General features: G+C 44.5%; 1 protein-coding gene across 3 annotated transcripts in view; it reads left to right on the top strand.

Annotated features, from left to right (window-relative positions):
- Positions 1-12,617, top strand: part of LOC138280126 (NFX1-type zinc finger-containing protein 1-like) — a 1,298,750-nt gene that overhangs the window by 975,401 nt on the left and 310,732 nt on the right. For all 3 annotated transcript variants that reach the window (XM_069219456.1, XM_069219457.1, XM_069219458.1), the window contains one exon: positions 3,752-3,897. In XM_069219456.1, the coding sequence (XP_069075557.1) occupies positions 3,752-3,897 (146 nt within the window). The remainder of the gene's footprint in view (positions 1-3,751; positions 3,898-12,617) is intronic.

The following is a 12,617-nucleotide window of genomic DNA, read 5'->3' as shown; positions in this document are numbered from 1 at the left end:
GAACTTAGTACCTGCTAATGTAGAAATGATTTGATCAATATTGGGAAGAGGGAACCTATCAATGGTAACCTTCCTATAAAGTGCTTGCAGATGCAGGCTCAAACAAATCTACCCATTAGCTTTTTTAGCTACCACAATGGGAGCCAACCATTTATTTGCCTCGACTGGTTCAATCATTTCAAATCAATCAAACTTTCATTTTTTTTCTGTTCCCCAACTTGTTCATTCAAAGGTATTCTTCTCACTCTGGCAGCCACAGGTTTCGCCCCACCCTTCAACTTTATGTGATGTTTGTACCCTTTAAGACACCCCAACTCATCCCGGAATACACCCCTAGATTCCTCTTCAAATGTATCATAGTTTCATCTATTTTTTTGCACTTGAGGTAAGGGCATTGGGATTTAACATGACTCCCAACAAATGCGGGTGTGGCCACCCCAGTAAAGCATCTCCTCTTTTGACAGTACACACCTTCCCAGCCATAATTCTTCCCCCAAGTTCAATGCAAGCTGTAAAATACTCAAACATTTTATGGGTACCCCACCATAACCCACCGGGGAATTGTGTATTTTACACAATTTCACCTTATCCTTGAAATATGTGTCAAAGGTGTTCTTGGAGATCATTGTGAGATGTGAACATAAATCAAACTTCATCTCTATTTCAATCATCTCAATTCACACGTTATGTGATGGATGTTTTCAGTCTTTACACCATCCACCTGAAATACAATCTCCTTTACTTCTTAATACACCTCTTTCTGTATCTTACTTCTACAGCATTTGGAGAAATTACCCTTCTTACTACATATATTACAAATAGCTTGTTCTGTAGGACAGTTGATTACATTGACGTTTTGACCTGTTTCCCAACACCCAAAGCATGTGCCTTTAAATTCTTGTACATTTCTACCTTCTAAAACGTGTGGATTTATTTGTGGATTTATTACATTTTTAAACAGTAGTATTTTTGTTTTTGACTTGACTATTTCGTCTACCTTTGAGTTACTTTCCTTCATCTTATTTTTATCACTGCTTAACTCATCAACACACTTGACCATGTGCTCAGCACATTTGGCAATTGCTTTCACCTCTTCCAAAGGTGGTTCATCCTTCAACCACAACTTTTCTCTTTCTTTATCACTTGCATATTTCAAAACAAATTGATCCCCTTATCTTTCTTCTGTTGTTCCTCTAAATTTACAACTGGATGCCGATTTCCTAAAACTATTCACAAAATCTTCCACAGACTCACCCTGCGCTTGCTCCCTCTACCCAAAATAACATCTTTACATGATGGTTCTTACTCCTGGAAGATAATGTTGATCTAGTTTCAGAATACAAATTTCATATTCATTCAAGGGTCTCTGGTCAGCAGTGCTTAGCTCAGGCAAGTTTTCTAGTACTCCGCCTCACCACCTACCACCTAAACAGTGCACTAAAAAGGAATATTTACAGCTGCTCTTAAATTTGTACCACACACTCTTGCATAATTCGCAAAGAGTTTCTTCCACTTTTGCTTTTTGATGGTCGGTTCATCAGGACTACATAAGAAGAAAGGAGTAGGGGTTTTATTCTGCATGTTGACTATATGTTGGCTACCTCTCTAAAAGAAGTAGCTATTACAAAAATACTTCAATTTACCAAAATTCAGTTTCATTATTAAATATATTTGTGTTAGGGTCTATTAGAATTTTAACAGATCACTTATAATTTTGTCCCCCATACGATAGCATGTTGAATGTGTTAGTCTCCAGTGTTTTACCTGAAATGCAATAAGAGTCTTATTGAATCTAAGTTGTGTAACAATCACCAACCGTACCGTGCAGTTTTGTCCAAGAGATGTGCCAACCATTTACTTTGGTAGGCATTTCTACAATGAGGTGTGCCAGTCACCGACTTGAGTCAGACACATTTGTAAATGGGGTGTGCTTAACACCGACTGTGAGAAGCTCTTTTTAACATGAGGTGTGCCAATCGCTGAATGTGACAGGCACTTCAACAATGTGGTGGGCCAGTCACAGAAGTAAAAAAACACAAAGGGGTTACTTTTTTTTAAAATGCAGTTGAGTGCAAATCACTAGAGATAAAGATAATCTGTCCCAATAAGGTCAACACTGCTTGAGTCAGTATTGTAATCTGCAGTCTATAGTAGTGAATGAGAAACCCACCAGTCACCCAAGATGGCCGCTGTGTCTCTCTTCATACACACACACACACACACACACACACACACACACACAGACACACACACACACATACATATCAGGGTTGTTTTTATTTGGTGTTAGGACTTCTTGCATTAGAGAAACAAGTTGTCCACTGGATGCCATTACACACATGAACAGGCTCTTTTTGATAGTGAGTAGAGCATGTTTTTTAAACACTCGGCTCTCTTTCAAAAATTGAGTGGGCGTACTGGCTTCCAACAGCAGACTCGAAATGCAAATGTGTTCCAACTGACACCGGACCTTACACACGTCCCACAACCACATCAGATTGCTTCACCAGATCGCAAACACCACAGTGGCCTTTCAGTAGTGACTTCCAATGTTGTGCCTCAATTTCCAGACTTATTCTCTCTTCACCTTTACTAAGTCTTCAATGCTGGCAGGATTCTGCACTCCCTGTAGCCTTTACCTTGCATCAGTTTCAAGGGTGTAAGACGATTTCAACAGTTATCATGAGAATGTTCAGGTTAACAGTATCAACTTTTAGCTTTCAGTCCACAGTCCTAAATGTTGCAGAATCAGGTTCATGTATTATTCATGAGAAACAACCTAATGGAAAAATTCATGTTAGAGAAAGAAATGATCATCATTTTTACATGACTGCAAAAACAAAGTCTTCAACTTGTGCTAACACAAGAAATATAATGCATTAATATTGCGATTAATAAAACACACATAATATGCAAACTCATAAATTCAGCATTAATAATACATCATCAGAATATGTAAAAACATTTCATAAATAATTGCAAACTTTGTTAAAGCATCACATTAAATATGAGAGGTGCATTTCTTTCTTTGCATCTAACCTTATACTAATGAAACACATTAATCATTACAAATCAATTTATTTCACTAGTAACAGTAACTCTAATGTATAAAATATACTTCAACATTACTTTAATTTTGTTAGCACATTGTCATTGTGGTTGGCACATTGGTGTCTGCCACAAAATAAAACGTGAGCACTTTTAAAATACCTGTCAGTGCAGCTTTCTCTAGGTTAGGCTTTTTAAAACATGAATATAAATAAAACCTAATGCTGACATCTGGGCCACTAAAAGCATTACTAAATTTTAGACTCCAACACTGGGGAAGCGGGCACACGCGATCAGATATAGGGAAATTGAGTTGTCTAAGTGGCAAATATGTGTCATGTATTGCAAAAACATCTATCTGTTAGATAAATAGATAGAAAGATAGATATTAAATATGCTTTAGTGTATATAATTAATTTACATGTGCCTGAAGAAGCATGATAGTAATTTATTGTAATGGTTAACGTTATTGTGAACCTTATGACCACTCCACTACAGAGAATCGTACACAAGGAAAAATATGCATATGTGAAGAAAATGTGTAGAGATTTTGTGTTAGCCCAATCGTTTGTTACATTTTGAACATAAATGTAAATGTGGCCAACTATGTGAACAGAGGGAGAAGCCTGATAAGTGAGGTTGCTGTATTTCTTAGTGCTGTCCCTTTCACCTTAAGGATATATTTAATGTTTTCTTTTTTTAGGTGCTGCCAAATATAGGAAGGTTCTTCAGGAAATCCGGCCCAAAATTGTAATTGTTGAAGAAGCAGCCGAAGTACTAGAATCTCATATTGTGACAACACTTAGCTCTGATTGTGAGCACCTTATCTTAATTGGAGACCATCAGCAGGTAAACAAGTATGCACATGTGCGTTAGTAATGTTGTCCATGTAGAGGATGAAGTAGAAAGCATACTCTGTGGTCACCAGCAAGGCTTCTTAGACGGTGAGGAGACAAACTAATGGGTTAATTAAAGGTTTTATGGTGGTTTTATGGGGCGCATTGTTTAAAAACAAATCTTTTTGGGGTTAGGTATGCACCACAGAAGGTGCTAACACCTATTGGTTTTAATCTTGTATGTGTTTAAGCTTTATTGTGCTATGCGTGACAACTTCTGCCATGACATCTTCCTATTTATGCATTTTCTAACTTTCACTCCAACAACATCACGGCCCTCATTATAACATCGGCGGTAAAAACCGTCTACCGCTGCAGCGATGGCCGCCAATAGACGGTCACCGAGGCTACCATCCGTGTGCCATAATATGACCACAGCTGGATTTCCCCCACAAGAAGGGCGGAAATCCAGCTGTGGCCATACTGGCTGATGGCGGTCAGGTGGCGCTGCTACCACCAGCAGCGCCAAGCGAGTAGACCACCGGCAGACGTATTATGTCAAATAATACGGCTTGGTGGTGTTCTGCTGGCGGGCACCGCTGGCGGTAGCAGCGCCCCGTCCCGTCTCCTGCCGGAAGACCCCCTGGATCCAGGTAAGTCAGGTCTTCGACAGGGGAGGTGGCTGTTAGGTGTGTGTGTGGGGGTGTGTGCATGTATGTGTGAGTGTGTGCATGAATGCGGGTGTGTGTTTAGTGTTGATTGCGTGCGTGAATGTATGGAAGTGTGAGTGCGTGTATGTATGGAAACAGGTATGCATGTCTGCGTGCTTTTTTTAAAGTGTGTGCAGATGTGTGTGTGACTGGAAGAATGCATACATGTATGTATGTGTGAATGAGTGTGTCTGCGTGTGTGTGTTTGTGTGATTGGGGAGGCGTGGATGTCGAGGGTGGGGGTGTGACAGGAGAGGTGATGGGTGAGGGGGTGTCTGGAGAGGTGGGGCAGGTGGGGGGTTCCTATCAGTGACAGGGAAGGAATTCCCTGTCACTAATAGGGCCTACTGCCATGGTTTTCGTGGCGTTACGAACACCACAAAAACCATGGCAGTAGGCAGGGTCATAATCCCATGGCGGTCGGAGTGGTACACAGTGCAGCGCTACTTTTCTTGCACCTTAGCGCACCCCTAACACCACCATGTGTGCGTCATATTTAAAATACGGTGCACCATGGCAGTAGTTAGGGGACTAGCGTGAGAATTTTTTATCCTAGTCCGGCGCTTTGCAGGCTTAGCGCCATAAATGATCACGCTAATCTTGCAAAGCACCCAGAGGCCCATTGTAACCAATGGAAGCCTTCTTTTAATGCCTGCTCTGAGCAGGCGTTAAAAGTGCCGGAAAAAAATGACGCAAAGAAATCTAACAGATTCTTTGCGTCATTTTTTTGTCTCGCTAACGGGTAAATGCCCCCTTTGCATACATTATGCCTGGCGCAGGCATAATGTAGCGCAAAGGGGTGGCCCAATGTATGCATTGCGCCTCTTTGTAAATATGGTGCAGCGTTTTTGGCATTCTAATACCACATTAGTGTAAAAACAAATTACACTAATGTGGCATTAGAAAGACACTAGGGGCTCTTAAATATGCCTCTATGGCAGTGCTCAATTTGTGCTTGTTGTTTCCTGTGCGGAGCACGGCAACTTATTTTTGAGGGCCGGCACTTATTTTTCCTGCCTCAAGCATTTACTGCGCGAAAAATACATATATGTGAAAGACAGAGAAAGAGAAAAATGGAAAAGCGTCACAATGGGAAAAAGCAGAAATCCTCAAGAGTGAGCTGAAGGGGCAGGGAGTGCCTGTAAATGGATTGAAGAGGCCCAAGATGGCTTCAGGATTACGCTGCCTCTGTTTTCCGTGTTCACACATTTAATTGCAGCAATCGCGTGTTTAAGAGGAGGGCTTTGGGCACCGGCACCTTTTTATTTACAAATTAAGCAGTGCCCTATGAGGCATATTTGAAAAAAGTGGCACTGCACACAGTGCTGCGCCACTTTTCTTGTGCCCTTTAGCACCCCCCCTAACGCCACCATGTGTGCTTCATAATCCGGTGCACCATTGTGGTAGCTAGGGGACTAGCATCAGAATTTTTTATGCTAGTCCGGCGCTTTGCAGGATTAGCATAAAAAAATTGGACGCTAAATCTGCAAAGCACCCAGAGGCCCACTGTAACCAATGGAATCCTCCTTTTAATGCCTGCTCTGGGCAGGCGTTAAAAGTGCTGGAAAAAAATGACGCAAAGAAATCTGTCAGATTTCTTTGCACCATTTTTTTGGGCCCCCCTAGCAAGAGGGTGCCCACTTTGCATACATTATGCCTGGAGCAGGCATAATGTAGCACAAAGGGTTACAAAGTGGCACAATGCCTGCATTGCGCCACTTTGTAAATATGGGGCAGCATTTTTGGCCTTCTAATGCCACATTAGCTTAAAAAAAGAACACTAATGAGGCGTTAGAATGGCACTATGGGCTCTTAAATATGCTCTATGGGGCATATTTGAAAAAAGTGGAGCTGCACAGAGTGCTGCACCCCTTTTCTTGTGCACCTTAGCGCTCCCCTAAAACCACCATGTGTGCGCCGTATTTAAAATATGACGCAACATGGCAGAAGTTAGGAGACTAGTGTCAGAATTTTTTATGCTAGTCCGGCGCTTTGTAGGATTAGCGTAAAAAATGTTGATGCTAATCCTGCAAAGCACCCAGAAGCCCATTGTAACCAACATACGCCTCCTTTTAATGCCTTCTCTGAGCAGGAGTTAAAAGTTCTGGAAAAAATGACGCAAAGAAATCTGTCAGATTTCTTTGCACCATTTTTTTGGCCCTCCCTAACAGGGGAATGCCACCTTTGCATACTTTATGCCTGGCGCAGAAATAATGTAGCGCAAAGGGATACAGAGTGGCGCAGTGCATACATTGCACCACTTTGTAAATATGGCACAGAGTTTTTGGCCTTCCAACGACACATTTGTGTAAAAAAATGATGCTGATGTGGCGTTAGAATGCCACTCTTAAATATGCCCCTATATTTAATGTTGCTAGCTGACTGGATTAGTTAAGCCAGCCTTTACAAGTGCTTTAAAACACATGAATGTATGTGAAAGGGGAGTGATGGAGAGATGAGGGGCACATTTGCTGGGCGGTAGTGAGTGAAACCGAGGAGGAGGTCATGGGGTGGGGTGCGCCACAATAAACTGTCGCACAGGGCGCCACCAGTCCTAAAGCTGGCCCTGCATGTACGTATCCTTCTCTAGCAAGTTTACGATCATCCTGATGCCCCGTTTAGTCATGAGTTATTTTTGCCCCTTCTCTGGCGGGATAGGTACCCTGGGAACATCTACAGAGGGCTGACTAGATAATATGCCGCTTGTAAGCCAGCCTGTTTTGCAAGCCAATTCCATGGACACACGATCCTACTCCACACGTTAATTTCACCCCTCAAGGCTTGACCTGGCCTATTGTTGTGTCTAGCATTCACGCGGGCAGAATATTGTGTTAGGATAGCGTTGACGCAGGTTTACTATTGTAGTAGAATGTGGGAATGGGGATTCTGTGGGAGGTTCCAGTTCTGGCAGCTTGTTTCACTGACACGTGGAGACAAGGGTGGATTCGCCGTTGTGCTGTTTGAAGGACTTAAATAAAACTTCTTTTCACAACAACGTTTATCTGCCGCTGAACTACGTTTAAGAACCCTACACCTTTGCAGTAGGAAAGGTTGACATCTGGGGCTGCTAACCTTGTTTTTTTTATATGGTTGACTCAATTGCTTCTGCCTCCCCTGTGGCAGACCCTCCACCAGACCAAACTGAGGCATGCAGACACAGTCCTGCGAATAAGCTGTACCTGCTTTCACATGGATGTGTTAACAAACAGGTACTAACATCTAGGCAGCACAAGCCATCTTAAGCCTTGAAGTCCGTCCCAGCAAGCGATCTGCAGATTAATCCATTTGGCCACAGGCAGCTCAAGTCTTTTCTGTACAAAACAAAGTGATTGTTTTGGAGGAGCATCTCTAAATGTCTGCTGGTATTTATCCTCCTGTATTGCAATTATTGTCACAACATTAAAAATGTATGTTCCTGCCCCACAATTTCTGTGTGGTTTATCAAGGGTAACAGTTTGTGCTTACTTTAATATGTGTTAATCAGAGCATTGCCTTTATTGAATGAGCAGAAGATTTATCATACTATTGAACATGCAGCAATATAATTTATTCATACATATTCAAAATGTTGTGTGGCCTTAAACGTTGCTACCCCCTATGTGTATGCTTTTCATGTGGGAGGCATGCTTATGACCTGCTATACAGAGCATATAATAGCAGCCCTAGCACAACCTTGAGGAAGGGTAAAACGATGCAATACTAGTGTATTGTTTCTAACTCAGGCTCAGGGTTCGTGTATAACAACTGACCCTGCGAATAGAAATAGCTTCCTTCTCCCATTCTAATACCTTAAGTGGGAATAGCCACACCGCTGGCTGAGTTAAATGCTTTTTGAGATAGGTAATGTAGCAACCACTGCTTTGCTATCTGGCTAGACCTAGATGAGTGTTGCAGGTACCCTCAAGTTATTAGAGTTTAAGTGTTCAAGCCAAAACCTGACTCATTCAGCAATACCAACTGTGATAACTGTGGGAGCCAGCTTATTAGCCAGAACTTGCATAGTATTTTACAGTTAAAAACAAAACAACAATAATGGCTTATAAGGGCAACATAGATCAACAGGTTTGCCTAGTTTATGTAGTAGTTTTTTCAGAGCCTCGCCCTTTGTAGGAGGCTGGCCTGGCTTATAGTGGGTACCTTTGTAGTGTGGTTAGTTTTACGTATTCTTTGCGCATTAGCTTCAGGCTTTAGGCCTTTGTGCACTTTGCCCTGAATATATTTTATTCATTTGCTGACATCTTAGAGCCTCTGTGCACTTTGCTCTAAATGCTTTTTATTAGGCTTCGTACTGTTATTTTTCAAATAGCCAGTTCTACGGTGTTGTTTTTTATTCATATCACACTGTTTTGCCTACTTCAGCACTGGAGTTCTCCATAACATATTCACTCTGTGCTTCAGTCAAGGATACAGTCTGGTACATTGCCGATAGACGTGGTAGGAGTTTAGATTTGGCATTCCTGCGTAGGGACATTTTGTGATCACGATGACATGTTAGTTATAAAATCACTTCCTTGTCCCAATACATGCAAGAGGGAGATTCCGACCAGGGAACCACAACTAGGCGCTGACTGCCCCGTTGCAGATGCTGAATCAAGATCACAGGCCTTTGCTCAGGTATGAGGGCTGATGTCTCCCCAGTGATTCTGAAAGGCAAGCTAGAAGCTTAACATGCTGTGCTTTAAAATAGAACAAGCAGAGGAAGAGTAGAAACTGTTAGGCACTATGATAGATTTGTTCTTATGTTTTACTCTCCTGGTGACTATTTCAATCCTACTGTGTTGTATTGTTCTGGTTATCGAGGCTCACGCCAAATATCTAAAATACAGTCATTTTATTAAAACATTATATAAAACTTATACTGTCTTTGTCATTTGTATATGAGATCATATTGTAAATGAGAGAGTTGGTTTGGATCGGAGTGACCATGACTTCCCTGAGAAGTTCCAAAGATGTCATGCGCTCGGCTGCCAAATAATTTCTTCCTCGTGGGAAAAATGAGGCACTGCTAGTTAGCCGGAGCAAAAAACGGATTTAGGGTGACAGAGTTCCTTACACATGGGTCAGACTCAGTCCCCCACACCGTTATCGATCCTGCTGCCTAGAAATCCAGTAGTCTCATTTAGGATAATGAGAGCCCACGCAACACCTTGTGGTACTTACACCCTGTGCCAGGTCCAGTTATCCCTTATTACTAGAATAGAGGTGTTTCTAGCAGCTTAGGCTGATATAAAGTAGCTATGGCAAATTAGGCTGAACTAGGAGACATGCAAAGCTCCTACTGTACCACTTATATCATATACCACAATATCATAAGAAAACACAATACACAGAGTTACTAAAAATAAAGATACTTTATTTTTATCACAATATGCCACAAGTATCTCAGTGAGTAGGGGCATGGCCAGGAAGCCGAAGATGGCGCACGCATAATCCCCTCGCTCCCGAGGGGCTTAAAAACATCCGTTCATATCGAGCCGGCCTCAGGGACAACCAATGCCTGCACCTCGGTGTGGGACCTGTGGGGACCAGGGGATGGGTCGCTAAGCCCTATCTGTGCCCTAAAGCGTGAGCCTGGGCCACATTGGGAGTGCCTGCGGCAAATCGCAGTCAAAACTGAGAGCCTGGGAGATGCAGCCGATGCAAGCTTGTGCCCCCCCCCCCACATGGGGAGAGGAAGTGGATCCCCCATCACATGGGGAGGGGGAGCTGACAACTCCCCAAGAAGAGGAGGAATAACCAGGGCCCTGCCAGGCACTGGGGAGCATGGGTTTGGAATCGCTGAACCACTGAAAAGACAGAAGGGCTCCAAGGAATTTCATGAGCACCGGTAAGAGCACCAGGGGTGCCTGCATCAGGCAACGAGGCAAGTCAGAACCTGGGGAGTGACCCCTTAAGGAGCGAGGAGTGGAGGGCAACTCTAGCAGCACAAAGTAACAATAAGGTGGCGACACCCTCCCGGTGAGCGGGGACCCCGAAGTGCTGGTCTGATGGGGGGGTACGCCCGTGCCGTAATCTGGGGCATATTGGTAGGGGCGCTCAGGCCATCCTGTAGGAAACTACCTAGTGAAAGAAGATAAAAGAAGGAACTGGGACCTCACCTCGGAGCCTGGAACAGGATTTCGCCCGGCGGGCATAGATGGAGTGAATAAAGGGGCTCAGGGTTCGGTGTATAACAGCATGTGCATGAAGACAGCGAACGCCCGGGTTCATACAGTAAAGAGCCACCCGCCCCGGTGGGGCGCGCCCTGGGTGCGCCGGAAGCCAGCGACCAAGTGTAAAAATAACCTTTGACTGCCCTGAGGCTCACCGTGAACAATTTGTTGGCCAGAACGGGCCTAGCGGTAGAGGCTACAGGAAACAACGTGATTGTAAGAATAATCTGAACCACGCATTGTCTCCAGAGGAGCGGCCCCTCAAACACTCAATGTCCCCCAAGAACTGACACAGGTCCAGAACCATGGACAATATAATGCCCTCCGAGCGCAGAGGTGGGGACTTACGAGACCTGCCGCAACTTAATGTACAGGACACGCTGGACAAAATATTAGGGGCCATCGAAGATACAAAGACAATGCTACAACACAACATCAATCAGGTGGCGGTTGAAGCTGGGCTCCTGAGGGCAGACCACCACAAACTATCGGACAGAGTTAAAGAGACGGAGAATTCGCTGTCGGAGATAGTACCAAACCAAAAAGACCTACAGGCCGAGGTGACAAGCCTCACGGGCAGAGTAGCACGTCTAGAACAAAGAGCAGAAGATGCAGAAGGGAGAAACCGGCGGGGCAATGTATGAGTGGTGGGCCTCCCAGAGGGGGTTGAAGGAACTAATATGGTGGATTTCCTCGAGAAATGGTTGAGCACAGTTGTAGCACCGGACCGCTTAACCCCTTACATTACACTGGAACGAGCTCACCGAGTACCATCGAGGCCTCTCGCTCCGGGCCGACTGCCCAGAGGGGTGATCGCTAGGTTGCTACACTACAGGGACAGAGACATTCTACTGCAGAGAGCAAGGGAAGCGGGCCCATTCAAGGTAGCGAATGGCGAGGTGACACTGTTCCCGGATTTCACATTGGAGGTCCAAATTAAACGTGCCTCATACATGGCAGTTAAGAGGGCCCTAAGAGAGGGAGGGATCCAGTACTCTTTGCTCTATCCAGCCAGACTGAAAGTGATGTGTGACAGCAAAACCACATTCTTTCAATCCCTCGAAGAAGCGTGGGAGTGGCTAGAGGCCCGTGGAACTCAACCAGCTCGACAGGTGAGCGGAGGATCAAATGAGAGCGGATCTCATCGGGCCCTGGTGGGCGGTGCGCCCGGGGTCGTCCTCGCCTGGCGCAGACTCAGAAACAAAAGGAAAAAAGCAGGAAAGCGGCGCGGGAGGCAGCGGCTCGAGTGAGCGGAGAGGGGTCCCCCCTGGAATGTTCTGTAGGCGAATTGGATGACACCTCAGCCGGGGGCTCGGGCTGCTCGGGGAGGGCCCCGGAGGTAACCCCGCGGTCAGCAGACGACCTTTAATAACTAAAATTACGAGTGAGCCCTGAGGCAGTGAGAAACAATCATACAAGAGGCCCCTCCAAGCATGGCCTACCCCCCCAATTGGAATCTCGCTTGTTGAATTGAACTGTAGTTAAAAGTTTGAATGAGATGCACTGTTGCACAAGTTTATGTGCTACCTACTGTTCGAGAGGCGCCCTGGGGAGGGGTAGTTGGGAAATGCAATTTTTTGTTAGGTTGGCACCGTGAGAGATGGAGTTAAAACACATCAGAAATCCGATGGATTGCAATGGGGGACCGTCATCTGGGGTAGAATGGGATAGACACCAATGGCCGTATTAACCAAAATGGCAGAATACAATTTACTAACATTGAATATCAGGCGATGGGCACCCCGGCCAAACAGAATAGAATATTATCATACCTTAAAAGGAGAGGCATACAAATTGCAATGCTAAAGGAAACCCACTTAGCAGCGGGAGAAGCGGAAAAACTAAGACGTAGATGAAGAGGGCAGGTGTAC

Source organism: Pleurodeles waltl, chromosome 2_2 (genome assembly GCF_031143425.1).
Source record: "Pleurodeles waltl isolate 20211129_DDA chromosome 2_2, aPleWal1.hap1.20221129, whole genome shotgun sequence".
In the NCBI taxonomy this organism is placed as follows: Eukaryota; Metazoa; Chordata; class Amphibia; order Caudata; family Salamandridae; genus Pleurodeles; species Pleurodeles waltl.
Note: the sequence above shows the minus strand (reverse complement) of the source record. Positions and strands in the feature narration are given on the sequence as shown.